General features: G+C 45.8%; 1 protein-coding gene across 1 annotated transcript in view; it reads left to right on the forward strand.

Annotated features, from left to right (window-relative positions):
- Window positions 1-19,109, forward strand: part of ARGLU1 (arginine and glutamate rich 1) — a 112,392-nt gene extending 93,283 nt beyond the window's left edge. The window contains exon 4 of the mRNA XM_069204261.1: window positions 18,245-19,109. Within this exon, the coding sequence (XP_069060362.1) occupies window positions 18,245-18,409 (165 nt within the window). The 3' untranslated portion in view covers window positions 18,410-19,109. The remainder of the gene's footprint in view (window positions 1-18,244) is intronic.
- The last annotated feature ends 1,053 nt before the right edge of the window (window positions 19,110-20,162 follow it).

Raw genomic sequence — 20,162 nt, forward strand, 5'->3', positions numbered from 1 at the left:
TAACAAAGCCTGCACTGGGTGGAGATGCTAACACCTCCCCCAGGCAGGAATTGTCACACCTGGCGGTGAGCCTCAAAGGCTCACCTCCTTTGTGCCAACCCAGCAGGACACTCCAGCTAGTGGAGTTGCCCGCCCCCTCCGGCCAGGCCCCACTTTTGGCGGCAAGGCCAGAGAAGATAATGAGAAAAACAAGGAGGAGTCACTGACCAGTCAGGACAGCCCCTAAGGTGTCCTGAGCTGAAGTGACTCTAACTTTTAGAAATCCTCCATCTTGCAGATGGAGGATTCCCCCAATAGGGTTAGGATTGTGACCCCCTCCCCTTGGGAGGAGGCACAAAGAGGGTGTACCCACCCTCAGGGCTAGTAGCCATTGGCTACTAACCCCCCAGACCTAAACACGCCCTTAAATTTAGTATTTAAGGGCTACCCTGAACCCTAGAAAATGAGATTCCTGCAACTACAAGAAGAAGGACTGCCCAGCTGAAACCCCTGCAGCGGAAGACCAGAAGACGACAACTGCCTTGGCTCCAGAAACTCACCGGCCTGTCTCCTGCCTTCCAAAGATCCTGCTCCAGCGACGCCTTCCGAAGGGACCAGCGACCTCGACATCCTCTGAGGACTGCCCCTGCTTCGAAAAGACAAGAAACTCCCGAGGACAGCGGACCTGCTCCAAGAAAGGCTGCAACTTTGTTTCCAGCAGCTTTAAAGAACCCTGCAAGCTCCCCGCAAGAAGCGTGAGACTTGCAACACTGCACCCGGCGACCCCGACTCGGCTGGTGGAGACCCGACACCTCAGGAGGGGCCCCAGGACTACTCTGATACTGTGAGTACCAAAACCTGTCCCCCCTGAGCCCCCACAGCGCCGCCTGCAGAGGGAATCCCGAGGCTTCCCCTGACCGCGACTCTTTGAATCCAAAGTCCCGACGCCTGGGAGAGACCCTGCACCCGCAGCCCCCAGGACCTGAAGGACCGGACTTTCACTGGAGAAGTGACCCCCAGGAGTCCCTCTCCCTTGCCCAAGTGGAGGTTTCCCCGAGGAACCCCCCTCTTGCCTGCCTGCAGCGCTGAAGAGATCCCGAGATCTCTCATAGACTAACATTGCGAACCCGACGCTTGTTTCGACACTGCACCCGGCCGCCCCCGCGCTGCTGAGGGTGAAATTTCTGTGTGGACTTGTGTCCCCCCCGGTGCCCTACAAAACCCCCCTGGTCTGCCCTCCGAAGACGCGGGTACTTACCTGCAAGCAGACCGGAACCGGGGCACCCCCTTCTCTCCATTCTAGCCTATGTGTTTTGGGCACCACTTTGAACTCTGCACCTGACCGGCCCTGAGCTGCTGGTGTGGTGACTTTGGGGTTGCTCTGAACCCCCAACGGTGGGCTACCTTGGACCAAGAACTGAACCCTGTAAGTGTCTTACTTACCTGGTAAAACTAACCAAAACTTACCTCCCCTAGGAACTGTGAAAATTGCACTAAGTGTCCACTTTTAAAACAGCTATTTGTCAATAACTTGAAAAGTATACATGCAATTTTGATGATTTGAAGTTCCTAAAGTACTTACCTGCAATACCTTTCGAATGAGATATTACATGTAGAATTTGAACCTGTGGTTCTTAAAATAAACTAAGAAAAGATATTTTTCTATACAAAAACCTATTGGCTGGATTTGTCTCCGAGTGTGTGTACCTCATTTATTGTCTATGGGTATGTACAACAAATGCTTAACACTACTCCTTGGATAAGCCTACTGCTCGACCACACTACCACAAAATAGAGCATTAGTATTATCTATTTTTACCACTATTTTACCTCTAAGGGGAACCCTTGGACTCTGTGCATGCTATTCCTTACTTTGAAATAGCACATACAGAGCCAACTTCCTACATTGGTGGATCAGCGGTGGGGTACAAGACTTTGCATTTGCTGGACTACTCAGCCAATACCTGATCACACGACAAATTCCAAAATTGTCATTAGAAATTGATTTTTGCAATTTTAAATTTTTCTAAATTCTTAAAAGTCCTGCTAGGGCCTTGTGTGTTAAGTCCCTGTTTAGCATTGTCTTTTAGAGTTTAAAAGTTTGTTAAAGGTTTGAAATTAGATTCTAGAAACAGTTTTAGATTCTTTAAAAAGTCTTCCAACTTTTAGCAAAATAATGTCTGATACAGAGATGAATGTGGTGGAACTCGACACCACACCTTACCTCCATCTTAAGATGAGGGAGCTAAGGTCTCTCTGTAATATCAAAAAAATAACCATTGGCTCCAGACCTACCAAAATTCAGCTCCAGGAGCTGTTGGCAGAGTTTGAAAAAGCCAACCCCTCTGATGATGACCTCACAGAGGAAGAAATTAGTGACTTGGAGGCCAATGTCCCTCCTCCAGTCCTAAATAGGGAGAACAGGACCCCTCAAGTCCTGTCTCCAACTGTGTTAGTCAGAAATAGTGAGTCCCTCACAGGAGGGTCCCACATTTCTGAAATCACTGAGGATGCTCTCAGTGAAGATGACCTCCTGTTAGCCAGGATGGCCAAAAGATTGGCTTTAGAGAGACAGCTCCTAGCCATAGAAAGGGAAAGACAAGAGATGGGCCTAGGACCCATCAATGGTGGCAGCAATATAAATAGGGTCAGAGATTCTCCTGACATGTTAAAAATCCCCAAAGGGATTGTGACAAAATATGAAGATGGTGATGACATCACCAAATGGTTCACAGCTTTTGAGAGGGCTTGTGTAACCAGAAAAGTGAACAGATCTCACTGGGGTGCTCTCCTTTGGGAAATGTTCACTGGAAAGTGTAGGGATAGACTCCTCACACTCTCTGGAAAAGATGCAGAATCTTATGACCTCATGAAGGGTACCCTGATTGAGGGCTTTGGATTCTCCACTGAGGAGTACAGGATTAGGTTCAGGGGGGCTCAAAAATCCTCGAGCCAGACCTGGGTTGACTTTGTTGACTACTCAGTGAAAACACTAGATGGTTGGATTCAAGGCAGTGGTGTAAGTAATTATGATGGGCTGTACAATTTATTTGTGAAAGAACACCTGTTAAGTAATTGTTTCAATGATAAACTGCATCAGCATCTGGTAGACCTAGGACCAATTTCTCCCCAAGAATTGGGAAAGAAGGCAGACCATTGGGTCAAGACAAGGGTGTCCAAGACTTCAACAGGGGGTGACCAAAAGAAAGGGGTCACAAAGACTCCCCAGGGGAAGGGTGATGAGACAGCCAAAACTAAAAATAGTAAAGAGTCTTCTACAGGCCCCCAAAAACCTGCACAGGAGGGTGGGCCCAGAGCCTCTTCACAAAACAATGGGTACAAGGGTAAAAACTTTGATCCCAAAAAGGCCTGGTGTCATAGCTGTAAACAGCATGGACACCAAACTGGAGACAAGGCCTGTCCCAAGAAAGGTTCCACTCCAAACTCCCATCCAGGTAACACTGGTATGGCTAGTCTCCAAGTGGGATCAACAGTGTGCCCAGAGCAAATCAGGGTCCACACTGAAGCTATTCTAGTTTCTGAGGGTGGGGTGGATTTAGCCACACTAGCTGTCTGGCCGCCTAACATGCAAAAATACAGACAGCAACTCTTCATTAATGGGACTAGAATAGAGGGCCTGAGGGATACAGGTGCCAGTGTCACCATGGTGACAGAGAAACTGGTTTCCCCTGGCCAATACCTGACTGGAAAAACTTACACAGTCACCAACGCTGACAATCAGAGAAAAGTACATCCCATGGCAATGGTTACTTTAGAATGGGGAGGGGTCAATGGCCTGAAACAGGTGGTGGTCTCCTCAAATATCCCAGTGGACTGTCTGCTTGGAAATGACCTGGAGTCCTCAGCATGGGCTGAGGTAGAACTAAAAACCCATGCAGCAATGCTGGGTATCCCTGAACTGGTGTGTGTGAAAACGAGCACAATGCAAGGCACAGGGTGAACAAGTAGAGCTGGAGTCTGGAAGAATGGCCCAGCCTACCAAGAGAACAGGAAAGTCAGTTGGGAAACCAACTACAACACAGCAAAAGAAAGGGAACCTCTCTTCTCAGGAAGAAGTTCTGCCCTCTGAGGGAACTGAGCCTTTGGAGCTTGAACCTTATCAGGTTGAGCTCTTAGGCCCAGGGGGACCCTCAAGGGAGGAGCTGTGTAAGGGACAAGAAACCTGTCCCTCTCTTGAAGGCCTTAGGCAGCAAGCTGCTGAAGAGTCCAAAGGCAAGAAAGATGGAACGCATAGGGTCTATTGGGAAGATGGACTCCTGTACACTGAGGCCAGAGACCCCAAACCTGGTGCCACTAGGAGAGTGGTAGTGCCTCAGCTGTTCAGGAAGTTCATCCTAACATTGGCCCATGACATTCCCCTTGCTGGACATTTGGGACAAACCAAGACGTGGGAGAGGTTAGTCAACCACTTCTACTGGCCCAATATGTCCAACATGGTTAAGGAGTTTTGCCTCTCCTGCCCCACCTGTCAAGCCAGTGGTAAGACAGGTGGACATCCAAAGGCCCCCCTCATTCCACTTTCAGTGGTGGGGGTTCCCTTTGAAAGAGTGGGTGTGGACATAGTTGGTCCACTGGAACCTCCCACAGCCTCAGGAAATATGTATATCCTGGTAGTAGTGGATCATGCTACCAGGTATCCTGAAGCTATCCCCCTTAGGTCGACTACTGCCCCTGCAGTAGCCAAGGCCCTCATTGGTATCTTTACCAGAGTGGGTTTCCCTAAGGAGGTGGTGTCTGACAGAGGTACCAACTTCATGTCAGCATACCTAAAGCACATGTGGAATGAGTGTGGAGTGACTTATAAATTCACTACACCATACCATCCACAAACTAATGGCTTGGTTGAGAGATTCAACAAGACATTAAAAGGCATGATCATGGGGCTCCCAGAAAAACTCAAAAGGAGATGGGATGTCCTCTTGCCATGCCTGCTTTTCGCTTACAGAGAGGTACCACAGAAGGGAGTAGGATTCTCACCTTTTGAACTTCTGTTTGGTCATCCTGTAAGGGGACCACTTGCCCTTGTTAAAGAAGGCTGGGAGAGACCTCTCCATGAGCCTAAACAGGACATAGTGGACTATGTACTTGGCCTTCGCTCTAGAATGGCAGAGTACATGGAAAAGGCAACCAAAAACCTTGAGGCCAGCCAACAGCTCCAGAAGTTTTGGTATGACCAAAAGGCTGCACTGGTTGAGTTCCAACCAGGGCAGAAAGTCTGGGTTCTGGAGCCTGTGGCTCCCAGGGCACTCCAGGACAAATGGAGTGGCCCTTACCCAGTACTAGAAAGGAAGAGTCAGGTCACCTACCTGGTGGACCTGGGCACAAGCAGGAGCCCCAAGAGGGTGATCCATGTGAACCGCCTTAAGCTCTTCCATGACAGGGCTGATGTCAATCTGTTGATGGTAACAGATGAGGATCAGGAGGCAGAGAGTGAACCTCTCCCTGATCTTCTATCATCAGACCCAAAAGATGGCACAGTAGATGGAGTGATCTACTCAGACACCCTCTCTGGCCAACAGCAAGCTGATTGTAGGAGAGTCCTACAACAGTTTCCTGAACTCTTCTCCTTAACCCCTGGTCAGACACACCTGTGTACCCATGATGTGGACACAGGAGACAGCATGCCTGTCAAGAACAAAATCTTTAGACAGTCTGACCATGTTAAGGAAAGCATCAAGGTGGAAGTCCACAAGATGCTGGAATTGGGAGTAATTGAGCGCTCTGACAGCCCCTGGGCTAGCCCAGTGGTCTTAGTCCCCAAACCTCACACCAAAGATGGAAAGAAAGAGATGAGGTTTTGTGTGGACTACAGAGGGCTCAATTCTGTCACCAAGACAGATGCTCATCCAATTCCTAGAGCTGATGAGCTCATAGATAAATTAGGTGCTGCCAAATTCTTAAGTACCTTTGACTTGACAGCAGGGTACTGGCAAATAAAAATGGCACCTGGAGCAAAAGAGAAAACAGCATTCTCCACACCTGATGGGCATTATCAGTTTACTGTTATGCCCTTTGGTTTAAAGAATGCCCCTGCCACCTTCCAAAGGTTGGTGAATCAAGTCCTTGCTGGCTTGGAGTCCTTTAGCACAGCTTATCTTGATGATATTGCTGTCTTTAGCTCCACCTGGCAGGATCACCTGGTCCACCTGAAGAAGGTTTTGAAGGCTCTGCAATCTGCAGGCCTCTCTATCAAGGCATCCAAATGCCAGATAGGGCAGGGAACTGTGGTTTACTTGGGACACCTTGTAGGTGGAGGCCAAGTTCAGCCACTCCAACCCAAGATCCAGACTATTCTGGACTGGGTAGCTCCAAAAACCCAGACTCAAGTCAGGGCATTCCTTGGCTTGACTGGGTACTATAGGAGGTTTGTGAAGGGATATGGATCCATTGTGACAGCCCTCACTGAACTCACCTCCAAGAAAATGCCCAAGAAAGTGAACTGGACTGTGGAATGCCAACAGGCCTTTGACACCCTGAAACAAGCAATGTGCTCAGCACCAGTTCTAAAAGCTCCAGATTATTCTAAGCAGTTCATTGTGCAGACTGATGCCTCTGAACATGGGATAGGGGCAGTTTTGTCCCAAACAAATGATGATGGCATTGACCAGCCTGTTGCTTTCATTAGCAGGAGGTTACTCCCCAGGGAGCAGCGTTGGAGTGCCATTGAGAGGGAGGCCTTTGCTGTGGTTTGGTCCCTGAAGAAGCTGAGACCATACCTCTTTGGGACTCACTTCCTAGTTCAAACTGACCACAGACCTCTCAAATGGCTGATGCAAATGAAAGGTGAAAATCCTAAACTGTTGAGGTGGTCCATCTCCCTACAGGGAATGGACTTTATAGTGGAACACAGACCTGGGACTGCCCATGCCAATGCAGATGGCCTTTCCAGGTTCTTCCACTTAGAAAATGAAGACTCTCTTGGGAAAGGTTAGTCTCATCCTCTTTCGTTTGGGGGGGGGGTTGTGTAAGGAAATGCCTCCTTGGCATGGTTGCCCCCTGACTTTTTGCCTTTGCTGATGCTATGTTTACAATTGAAAGTGTGCTGAGGCCTGCTAACCAGGCCCCAGCACCAGTGTTCTTTCCCTAACCTGTACTTTTGTATCCACAATTGGCAGACCCTGGCATCCAGATAAGTCCCTTGTAACTGGTACTTCTAGTACCAAGGGCCCTGATGCCAAGGAAGGTCTCTAAGGGCTGCAGCATGCCTTATGCCACCCTGGAGACCTCTCACTCAGCACAGACACTGCTTGCCAGCTTGTGTGTGCTAGTGAGGACAAAACGAGTAAGTCGACATGGCACTCCCCTCAGGGAGCCTCTCACTGCCTATGCAGTATAGGTAAGACACCCCTCTAGCAGGCCTTACAGCCCTAAGGCAGGGTGCACTATACCATAGGTGAGGGTACCAGTGCATGAGCATGGTACCCCTACAGTGTCTAAACAAAAACCTTAGACATTGTAAGTGCAGGGTAGCCATAAGAGTATATGGTCTGGGAGTTTGTCAAACACGAACTCCACAGCACCATAATGGCTACACTGAAAACTGGGAAGTTTGGTATCAAACTTCTCAGCACAATAAATGCACACTGATGCCAGTGTACATTTTATTGTAACATACACCCCAGAGGGCACCTTAGAGGTGCCCCTTGAAACTTAACCAACTATCTGTGTAGGCTGACTAGTTTTAGCAGCCTGCCACAACCCGAGACATGTTGCTGGCCCCATGGGGAGAGTGCCTTTGTCACTCTGAGGCCAGTAACAAAGCCTGCACTGGGTGGAGATGCTAACACCTCCCCCAGGCAGGAATTGTCACACCTGGCGGTGAGCCTCAAAGGCTCACCTCCTTTGTGCCAACCCAGCAGGACACTCCAGCTAGTGGAGTTGCCCGCCCCCTCCGGCCAGGCCCCACTTTTGGCGGCAAGGCCGGAGAAGATAATGAGAAAAACAAGGAGGAGTCACTGACCAGTCAGGACAGCCCCTAAGGTGTCCTGAGCTGAAGTGACTCTAACTTTTAGAAATCCTCCATCTTGCAGATGGAGGATTCCCCCAATAGGGTTAGGATTGTGACCCCCTCCCCTTGGGAGGAGGCACAAAGAGGGTGTACCCACCCTCAGGGCTAGTAGCCATTGGCTACTAACCCCCCAGACCTAAACACGCCCTTAAATTTAGTATTTAAGGGCTACCCTGAACCCTAGAAAATGAGATTCCTGCAACTACAAGAAGAAGGACTGCCCAGCTGAAACCCCTGCAGCGGAAGACCAGAAGACGACAACTGCCTTGGCTCCAGAAACTCACCGGCCTGTCTCCTGCCTTCCAAAGATCCTGCTCCAGCGACGCCTTCCGAAGGGACCAGCGACCTCGACATCCTCTGAGGACTGCCCCTGCTTCGAAAAGACAAGAAACTCCCGAGGACAGCGGACCTGCTCCAAGAAAGGCTGCAACTTTGTTTCCAGCAGCTTTAAAGAACCCTGCAAGCTCCCCGCAAGAAGCGTGAGACTTGCAACACTGCACCCGGCGACCCCGACTCGGCTGGTGGAGACCCGACACCTCAGGAGGGGCCCCAGGACTACTCTGATACTGTGAGTACCAAAACCTGTCCCCCCTGAGCCCCCACAGCGCCGCCTGCAGAGGGAATCCCGAGGCTTCCCCTGACCGCGACTCTTTGAATCCAAAGTCCCGACGCCTGGGAGAGACCCTGCACCCGCAGCCCCCAGGACCTGAAGGACCGGACTTTCACTGGAGAAGTGACCCCCAGGAGTCCCTCTCCCTTGCCCAAGTGGAGGTTTCCCCGAGGAACCCCCCTCTTGCCTGCCTGCAGCGCTGAAGAGATCCCGAGATCTCTCATAGACTAACATTGCGAACCCGACGCTTGTTTCGACACTGCACCCGGCCGCCCCTGCGCTGCTGAGGGTGAAATTTCTGTGTGGACTTGTGTCCCCCCCGGTGCCCTACAAAACCCCCCTGGTCTGCCCTCCGAAGACGCGGGTACTTACCTGCAAGCAGACCGGAACCGGGGCACCCCCTTCTCTCCATTCTAGCCTATGTGTTTTGGGCACCACTTTGAACTCTGCACCTGACCGGCCCTGAGCTGCTGGTGTGGTGACTTTGGGGTTGCTCTGAACCCCCAACGGTGGGCTACCTTGGACCAAGAACTGAACCCTGTAAGTGTCTTACTTACCTGGTAAAACTAACCAAAACTTACCTCCCCTAGGAACTGTGAAAATTGCACTAAGTGTCCACTTTTAAAACAGCTATTTGTCAATAACTTGAAAAGTATACATGCAATTTTGATGATTTGAAGTTCCTAAAGTACTTACCTGCAATACCTTTCGAATGAGATATTACATGTAGAATTTGAACCTGTGGTTCTTAAAATAAACTAAGAAAATATATTTTTCTATACAAAAACCTATTGGCTGGATTTGTCTCTGAGTGTGTGTACCTCATTTATTGTCTATGGGTATGTACAACAAATGCTTAACACTACTCCTTGGATAAGCCTACTGCTCGACCACACTACCACAAAATAGAGCATTAGTATTATCTATTTTTACCACTATTTTACCTCTAAGGGGAACCCTTGGACTCTGTGCATGCTATTCCTTACTTTGAAATAGCACATACAGAGCCAACTTCCTACACATTGCTTCATCAACATGCCCATCAGATATCTGACTCTCGCCAGTCACAATACATGCTCTTCAGGTTGCAATAAGGTTTGACTGGCCAATAAGCATCCCCTTTGATTCAGACTAGCTCTGCATGTCAAAGCTCACAACAGCATTGGGGAGAGCTGAGATAAGGCAGATTCTCTACACGACAATCAGTTGATCTCCTCTTTACAGACTGCAGAAGGGCCAAGTGTCTTCCTCTGCCAGAATACATTTCATACTTGTTTAGGGGGGGGAAAGCCAAGTTATACTTGATCTCAATTCAACCTGTCTCAGCACAAGTGTACTTAGCTTTTTCAAAGTCAAAATATGAACTCAGAACAGTAGAGACATTTGGAGCTGGGATCAAGCTTTGTTGCTACTAACATTTTAACTTTCTTGATTGGGTGCCGTAGTTGGCCACAGGGAGGTGTGTCTTTCCCAGATAACGTCAGACGTACACCCAAGAAGCTCCACTGCGTGATCTGGATATTTGATACCACCTTTGGGAGGTATCTGGGATTCATTCTCATTACTATTCTGTCCTTGTGTACCTGAGTGTACGGCTTCTGCACAGTCAGTGCCTGCAATTTGCTAACCTGTGCATCAATGTTATGGCTACCGGCAGGTCGTTTTTAAGGTGAGCATTTAGAGTGGCTTTATCAGTTGCGTGAGAACCAGCTTAAGGTTTCAGGTGGGCGTGCACATTTCGCTGGGTGAGGCCAGTGTTTCCACCCCTTCCAGAAACATTGAGCATTGGAGTTCGGAAGAAGCTCCTTTCTTCCTATGACACTTCTTGTGTAAGCTAGAATGGCTGGCAGATCTCCCATCAGCGTTTGTGGGAAAGGGCTTTGCCAAGTAGGTGTGCGAGTTAATTTAGATTATTTTCTCTGGCACCCTTTATGTTTTTAACTTATGTTTAATTGATTGTCACTCCCTCCTTGCTGGAAATCTCAGTGCTAATTTTCTGGCAGAGTTGGTAGGGACGCCTATAAACCAGAAAGTCTTCAGGGTGCACATCTACTCCTATAGGCAAGCAACCATAACACTCTGCAGCCTGAATCCTTCTGGATTCACATGCTGTTCATTGTGTCCCAGTATTCTCTTGTCCTCCGGGTGTACGAGTATGCTGTCCAGTGTGTGCAGCCTTGCATGCTGGGATGTCGCTACAGTAATGTTCAGTAACGCTGTGCACTGAAGACCAGGTGGCAGCCATGTAGATGCTGTTAAATAAGACATTAGCCATGAAGGCCGGTGGTGTCCCTTTCTTCCTTGTGGAGTGTGCCCTTGGGTATTTTATAGTGTCAGTATGTGGCAGTCTCATGAGGGGCCAGGTGTTTGGTATGAGCAGTATGCATGGTGCCATCTTGCCCAGGAGTTTTCACATTGTCCTCCCTTCAGAGCTTGTCTCTTCGAGTAGTCTTGAAATTCTAGTGCCACTGTCTGACCTTTCTCTGTATAGGGAACGCTCACTACCGTTTCGAGTCTAGTATGGCTCCTAGAAATATTTTCCCTTTCGGATGCTGTGGATGACTTTTTCAGGTGGATGAAGAAGCAAAATTAATGCAGAGTTTGCATGATCTTGCTTGTGTTGTCTCTGCATTGCTGGTACAATTTTGCCTCTACGAACCAGCCGTCCAGGCAGAGCTAGAAGTGGTTCCCCTTTCTTAGGTGTGCTGCCGCAGCAGTCAAACATTTTTTTTTAACACCATCAGTGCCGATTTTATTGTGAAGGGCAACACTATGAACTGGTAGTGAGGCTTGGGGAACTTCTTGTGTCTTGCTCATTGGCACATGTAGGATCGTGTACTTGAGGTATATTGTTGTCAGGCAGTCCCCTTTCTGATGAGTTGGATGACCTCTCAATGTTGTCATCTGAAACGTTAATGTATCTTTTCAGAACTTGGGCGTTGGGGGTCATATCTGGTTTTGGCACCAAGAATAAGGCTTGGCCCTTACCGGATAGCAGAACCTTTTCTATAGTTCTTTCCTGTATCAGGTGTGAAGCTTCGTTTTTAAGTGTTAAAGTTATAGGCAATATCGGTGTCCGATTATGTTGAGTATCCATTTGTCGCAGGTGATGGTCTGTAATTCCCCGAGGAACTCTCCGATTCTTCCCCTAAAGGTGTTGAGTTCAAAGGAGGGTGCTCTGAGGAGTCATGGTGTTGCTGCCTTTTCTACATCCCCTGCCAAAAAAGGGCTGCCTTTGTTGTCCAGCGTATTGCCAATGTGGTGATGTTCCCTTGCTAGCCTGTGTGGTGAAGTATGTTTGGGAGTTTGATGGCTGTAAACCTCCTTGTACACCTACTCTCCTTCGTGGGTTGGTTGCTTCCCCGAATTATAGTGCACCCATAGATTTGGCTGCCTCAGTCTTTCATTTGCTAAAGGCACTCTGACTGCCAATCCAAAGAAGGAACCCCTGCTAACTGCAAATTCAGCTCAGCCGCCTGCACTTCTTGCTTTAACCCAGATACCCATGACCAGGCCTGCCTCCTGAGCGTGGTGTGCGCGCACATTTGCCTACTGGCAGTGTCCGCCACGTCTAGGGCTCACATAGGTACTGCAGACTGTCCTGCCCTCCTCAACAAGCGCCTTCCCTGTCTATTGGTATTGCTCTGGGAAGTTGTAGGAGACTTTCTGTCCCTTACCACTGCAGGCGGGCATATCTATTCAGGAGGGTGATTGAGTTAGCAATCCTTAACTGGACTGTGGCTGACCTCTCCATTTTCCAGCCCACCGTAAGCACACCAGCTTTCCCTATCGGGCGGTGGGCCCACCAGTACCAGCGAGTTGGCACGCTTGCGTACAATGGAGGTAATGGAACACTTATACAGTAGGGTTTTGAGTAGGCTCACTCACCTTGTCCTTCCTCAGGTTTGATGCCTTAGGGGTCTGCCGCTGTTCCACCACCACGCTGTACACAGGTGTTGTCTGGGGATGATAGCATCAAAAGGTATGTATCCTCATCTTTCACCAGTGAGTCTGCATCCTGCCAATCCTCCAAAGTGTTGGCCTCAAACAACACCTGGTAGGGGCTTTAGTCTAATTTGTCTTCAATTTCGAAGGCAGATGTTTCTTTTGGATGCTGGTGTGGGATCCTGAAATCCCTTAAAGAGTTAAGCAGCTCTTTTTTTTTTTTTTTTTTTTTTTTTTTTTTTTTTACTTTTAAGGCCCCTATTTTGGCCACAAGATTATTATTATTATTATTATTATTATTATTATTTTTTTAACTCATTAAAAACCTTTTTCCTCAGCTCCAACTGTAAATTCGTTTTCAGCGGGGACGATGTCTTCCTCTGTCCCCTTTTGGGGTAGAGGCGTGGGGCGATGTGTGTGGTAGGGTGTGTGTGTGTGTATGTGCCTGTCTGTCACCTTCAAGCTAAACATGGGTGTCTTTCAGAGATCACTTCTTCGGTGCCCTTCCCCTTTGAGTGTCTACCACCTCAGTGTCAGAATCTTGCCACTGTGCCCTTCATGCATAGTCTTCGTCCTACAGCGCCTTTCCCCTGGGGTTTCTTCCTGCTTCTGTGCCATGGCATAGGCACCCACCTCTGCTTTTCTCCTATTCTGAGTGTTTTGGGTTGAAACTCGCTGCACACTTAATGTCTATCTTTCTGTGCAAACTTACAATGGCACTTAGGGAAGTACCTGGATGGCACTTGTTCCATACGCTACCAGAATTGTTCTGCCATGGCTCGTGATCTGTTAGGGCTGAAAATCCCAAGATGTTCTGTGTAAAACAGTTGACCGTTGGTGTTCTTAGTTTCTGATTATGTTTTGTTGATTTTCACTAGTTCTTCCTTTCTCTCTTTTGAAGAAAAACTCACTCCTCTTGGTAGCTTGGCACGAGCAGCAGGCTTAACTTCAGAGTGCTAGGTGTAAAGTATTTGTACCAACACACATAGTAACTTAATGAAAACACTACAAAATGAAAATATTTATCTAAACAAAACTAGACCAAAAGAATAAAAATCTATACTACACAAGTCAAGATATCAATGAAAAATCAAAAAGAGTCTTCATGTAATTTTAAACACAACGCTAACACTGCTAGCGTGAAAAAGTACCTGGGTGCGTCAATTATAACCCCGCACAGGCGAGTGCGTAAAAAGGGGCTTGCGATGCGTCTATCATTCACGAGCAAGACCTTGCGTCTTTTCTCCTTCAGTCAAGTCGGCGTGCGTTGTTTCTTCTCTCTGCAGGAGAGCAATGCGTCGATTCAAACCACTCTCGGGTCCGGGCAGGCCTTGTGTCGTTTTTACACGCCCAGCGATGTTTGCAGCAGAACTCCTCTCCTCTCGCACGATGATCCGAAAACCACGCAGCGCGAGTTGTGATCTGACCAGTCTGTCAGTGATGCCGTGTGTCGTTTCTCCAGCCGCGTGTGTCGATCTTTCAGTCGCGCTGCAGGTGATTTTCAGCCGCAGATCAGAGTTGCGTCAATCTTTCCCCCGCACGGTGGTCGGTGCGTGGATTTCTCACACTTGGGCTGCCAGCTTCTCATTTTGAGGTGCCAGGAACTGGATGGCACCACTTTGAAGAGTAGGAGTCTCAGCAGAGGCCCCAGGTGCTGGCAGAGAGAAGTCTTTGCTGTTCCTGAGACTTCAAATAACAGGAAGCAAGCTCTAAATCAAGCCCTTGGAGAGTTCTTCACAGGAAGGAAGGCACACAAAGTCCAGTCTTTGTCCTCTAGCACAGGCAGAAGTAGCAACTGCAAGAGGGCTCCACAAAGCACAGTGACAGGCAGGGCAGCTCTTCTTCCTCAGCTCTTCAGCTCTTTTCCAGGCAGAGGTTCCTCTTGGTTTCCAGAAGTGTTCTAAAGTCTGTGGTTTGGGTGCCCTTCTTATACCCATGTTGCCCTTTGAAGTAGGCTTACTTCAAAGAAAAGTCTCTTGTTTGAGAAATCCTGCCTTGCCCAGGCCAGGCCCCAGACACACACATCACGGGGTTGGAGACTGCATTGTGTGAGGGCAGGCACAGCCCTTTGAGGTGTGAGTGACCACTCCTTCCTTCCTTCCCTCCCTCCTAGCACACATGGCTCATCAGGATATGCCGGCTACATACACCCCAGCTCCCTTTGTGTCACTGTCTAGTGAGAGGTGCAACCAGCCCAACTGTCAAAGTGACCCAGACAGGGAATCCACAAACAGGCAGAGTCACAGAAATGGTTTAAGCAAGCAAATGCTTACTTTCTAAAAGTGGCATTTTCAAACGCACAATCTTAAAATCAACTTTACTTAAAGATGTATTTTTAATTTGAGCTCAGAGACCCCAAACTCCACATGTCTATCTGCTCCCAAAGGGAATCTACACTTTAATCATATTTAAAGGTAGCCCCCATGTTAACCTATGAGAGGCACAGGCCTTGCAACAGTGAAAAACAAATTTAGCTATATTTCACTGTTGGGACATATAAAACACATTACTATATGTCCTACCTTAACCATACACTGCACCCTGCCCTTGGGGCTACCTAGGGCCTACATTAGGGGTGTCTGACATATAAGAAAAGGGAAGGTTTAGGCCTGGCAAGTGGGTATGCTTGCCAAGTCGAATTTACAGTTTAAAACTGCACACACAGACACTGCAGTGGCCGGTTTGAGCCATGTTTACAGAGCTACTAATGTGGTTGGCACAACCAGTGCTGCAGGCCCACTAGTAGCATTTGATTTATAGGCCCAGGGCATCTGTAGTGCACTGTACTAGGGACTTACTAATAAATTATATATGCCAATCATGGATGAACCAATTACTTACACATTTTGTATGGGAGCACTTGCACTTTAGCACTGGTTAGCAGTGGCAAAGTGCCCAGAGTAACAAAAACAGCAAAAACAGAGTCCAGCACACTTCAACAACCTGGGAAACCGAGGTAAAAACTTAAGGGAGACCACGCCAAGGATGAAACGTCTAACAGGAACCATTTGCAGTTTTTAGATTTTAGAAAAGTTATATTTGGTACTGTAATTTAACGTATCCTAATTGTTATATTGGAGTCCCACCGACCAGTTTTTCCACGTTTGTACTCCATATCAATGTTACTGCTCAAACATTCGGGTGGTTCAGATATACATCCAAAATACAGGATTCAAATAATGATGAAGTAGCGAAATTTAAATGTAAACTGAAGTTGTACAAAGAATGTAAGCCCAGTGTGGACTTATTTAAAACAGGCTTGTGGGAATGCTGGTATTCTGTAGTCCTGTACTGATAATAGTTCCATTTTGTTATAAACAATAGAGTATTTATAGAAGGGCTTGCAGAATGCTCACTTTGTTTGCTTTATAGCCTTGAACTAAAATGTTACCATCCTGTTTTGATTATTTTTTCATTTTTCACAACTTCTGCCATCTTTTAAGTGAAGAGTATTGGAAATGCTTCTAGAAAATAAATTATAAATCAAGTAGTTTGAAAGAATAGTATTCCCCCATCTTTTAATTGCAGACCTAAATTAGCTCAAGTGTAAATAATCATATGTGGCAAAAAACACCAGTAAACTGGCCTTGTCCTGTATTAAATAGTAGCGCCTTGCTGCATTTCAGGCTATGCTTTGAATATCCATTGTAATTTGATCAGGACAACTATTTAGAGGTGTCAGGAGTATAGCACCACAAAAACACTGCCTAGGGCAGGCCTCTCCATAAAGACCGATGACCAGCAAATGAAATGACAAAGCAGCCTGACTTTCCACACAGATCTAACAGCAAGGTTGAATCAGCTGAAATTTGTCTGATTTTCAAAATACTTTTACAAGTCACACCTTTATGGAACATTTGCAATGAGAAATCTGTTATTCAGAATATACATTTACATATGCAAAAACACCAGACTCTCGGTGGCAGTCGGACTGCTGCCAGTGCGGCGTTCTGAGTGCCACATTATGACCACGATGTTGGTGCTGCGGTCAGGCTTCCAGCATCATCAAGATCAGAGATTCTGGCAGGTGCGGCGGTCCTTATCAACCAGGGCAGCTCTGCCCTGGTGAATACAACTTCGTTCTCTGCCAGCGATTTCATCGTGGTAATACTGCCATGAAAAGGCTGGTGGAGAACAGATGCAGGGATCCCACTGGCCAGCACCATCGCAGTGTTCACTGTCTGTTTTGCAGGCAGTGAACATTGTGAGGGTGCTGGTGCACCCTGCATTGTACAGCACTGCTGCTGCCTCCATTACAAGCTGAAGACTATACTATATGGTGTTTCCTGCTAGGCAAGTGGGCAAAAACTCAGGCTTCCGCCCACTGGCCTTGCGTGAAACTCTTAGTGGGCCTGGCGAGAGGTAGCCACTATGGCGGCAACCTCCCCGTCGGAAGTTCGGCGCACAGCCTAAACCTTCCGCCTAACTCATAATGATGCCCCTAGTCTAGCCATTTTGCTAAAGGATAGTAGTTTAACAATGCTAAATGAGAACGTTTTTGACTGAAGGCCAAGTGTTAACCAAACAAAACCACCATTCCTAGTTTGGCTACTTCTTTATGGAAGTTCTGATTATCTACATAGAAAAGGGCACCTGCTCGAATATAAGACACCGTATAAAATAGAATATAACAAGTCCAAAGTTCAAAAGAGACAAGAAGGTAAACCTGTGCTAGAAACATGAAAATGGTTTAAATTTTTTGTTTTGCATCTGACATTACGTCTTTGTGGTGTGTTGATTAGTGGAATAATACACAGAAAAGGTTAAGTGTTTGGTTTAACATTGAAACTATGTTACTATGTAATCCTTCAACACGTGTGAAAGCCTACTTATGCTCGCAAGAAAGTTATGGAGGGTTAAGCTGTCTCGTGCAACATAAAAACATTCATCGGTTTGGGAGATGGCTGGCAGGGGACTGACTGTAGGCGGTCAATTTTGGAAAGGGACCATTGATTCCAGAACTCGAACTTTAAGATTGTCAGTTTATGCAGAGTACATACATTGGGATATTCCTAATACAAAAAAATCTTTAATTCTTTAATTTGAAACTTGTCAACATTTGAAAGCAAGCAGGTCATTCCTTTGATATTTAATGAAGTTCTATTAGTGGGCCTTCTGATTTGCATGGTGTGTGGAATATTCTTAGCTGAAGATGTATTTGCTTACAGTGAAAAGGTATTTGTGGATTTTGTTCTGTAGGCTTGAAGCACAAAGATTCAAATGAGAAACAGACTGATTTCCCCATTGCAAGCCTGTTCTTTTCTGCCTCTTTCGATCTTTAGGCTTGCTTTTTCTCCCTTTTGAGTTTTTCACTGGCTCCCTTGTCAAAACTTGCAGTCTGTCCACTCATAATGTTTCCCTTGCATATGCCATGGCAGAGTCGTGATGGCATTCCCTGCACATCTGCATTGGATACAAGATGTCCATTTTCTTCTGGACACTTCCATTATTGAAGTAAACCAATAGGCAACGCCTAGACAAATAATGAAAAAATCCAAGAGCCCTTAACCATAGAAGTCCCTATCCATAGTGTTGTGTTCTAAAAAGAGAAATAGTACTTGTGTGTCAGCATCCTCAGCAGTAAATTGCATTTGTTGAATAAGATAACAGTACTATTCGCTACAAGATAAAGAAAAGCTTTTTAAATTTGTATTAATACAATTGTATGTGTTTATGTGCAGGCTGAAGAGCAATTAAAAATTGTTGAGGAACAAAGGAAAATTCACGAGGAGAGGATGAAACTTGAACAGGAGAGGCAGCGTCAACAAAAGGAAGAGCAAAAAATAATCCTGGGAAAGGGAAAGTCGCGACCAAAACTGTCATTTTCATTAAAAACTCCTGATTAAATATACACAGAACTTTTTAAGGAAAAAAAAACTTTGTATGGTAGCTTCATGTTGAAGTGATTTTTTTGTTTCTTTTGACTTTTTTTTGTTGTTTTTGAAAGTGGAAAGTTAGTTTGTTCTAATAGGGGCTGTGCTCTGAATTTCTTAACTTGTTTTCCTTTTAAATTGAGTTCTATTAGGTCAAATCCTTATCAGATCAGTGTCTTTTAGAGAATAATGTATTTGCTCCGTTTTGATTCCGGAAGGGATCTGTAAGGATTAGGTCACCAGATGCACCATATGATCTGATAAGGTTTTTAAGTGACCCAGTGTATGTCAGAGTTTTACATAACTCTGATTATTGTACAAAACTCGACCCTTTTTTTAGTTTTTTTTTTTTTGTATTTTTTTTTAAAGTTTTTTTTTTTTCTTTACTTGTTGGTATTTGCAACAGAATTCCCAGAGTATTACTGGACCTCTGTGATGTATTAAAACAGTGTCTAGGATACTGTTCCCTTGTTGCACTTGGTGTTCCTGATACAGGTAAGGATACAGATGGTTCAATCAGTTCAGCAAATTTGTGTATAACTATATAAAGTTCAGTATTGTCTCTGGTGAATTTCTTTTAATCAAAATGTAAATACGCAGCCAGCTTCCGAAACCCATTGTGTAAATAACCCAGTTTACTGAATAAAATAAAGTCTTAAATGCGCTCCTTCAAGGATTTTGTTTGACTGTTTCATAAGGTTCTGAAGTGTTCTGCTCCTTAGTGTTGTAAAGTAATAGATTTCTGTTGGTGCTTACCAGTTTTTACATAAAACTAAGTAGTGTAATGATTTCATAAAAAAAAAAAAAAGCCAGATAAAAACTAATTGAGGTTAATGGGCTTTAGTAACTTGTTGGGTGTTTGCACAGTACCCTTTTCTTATATATTTAGTTTGTGGATATGATAGTCCCTCTCCGCCATCCTTTTTTAAAATCTCTAGCTGCTAATCTGTTGCACTGGATCACACTTAAAATATTAGCAGTAATCATCCTAAGGAAAATAAGTCAGCAATTAAGATTGTTTTTCTTTTGTTTTTTTCCAATAACCAGAAGTATGTTTTATGCAGTCGTTTCTGAAAGTGTGGAAACGTGTAATGTATATAAATGTCTCCATACATAGCTACTCTTTGCTCTAGTGCATGGGGGACGGTATAACAGGACAACGCAACAACAACTGAGAAAATTAGAATGACAAGTTATGAACTGACTACAAGGGCAGTTTTAATGACGTTTTTAAATGTGTGCAGGGAACAGGTCTTAGGCTTGGTTATCAAATTGTTTTTTTGCAAATATTTGTTTAGCTTAATGTGCATTCACATGAAAGAAAAATAAACTGCCCCTGTTTGAGTACTACCTTTGTAGTATGACATGTAGTTTGCCCTATTTTAAACCTATTGCAGTGGTGTTTTAATTTTCCTGAAAAAGTAGCAGCATAACACTGACTGGAAATAAAGTATTACGTAACACAATACTGTTCTGGAGAAATATATATTTATAATTTAAAAAATGACCAAGTAAGATTAATCAACTTGTTTGGATTGAGCATTAACTTACTCCTAATCTTGATACCACATTGGGTTACTTTTTTGATAAGTGTGTGTGCGTGCATTAATAATCAAAACACATTACTCTCAAATCAGGCTACCATTCAGTTTGTAACATGATTCCCATCCATGAGGCTAAAAACGGATTCTAAAAAGAAATGTTTTATTTCATTTGTTGCACTGCC

Source organism: Pleurodeles waltl, chromosome 8 (genome assembly GCF_031143425.1).
Source record: "Pleurodeles waltl isolate 20211129_DDA chromosome 8, aPleWal1.hap1.20221129, whole genome shotgun sequence".
Lineage (NCBI taxonomy): Eukaryota > Metazoa > Chordata > Amphibia > Caudata > Salamandridae > Pleurodeles > Pleurodeles waltl.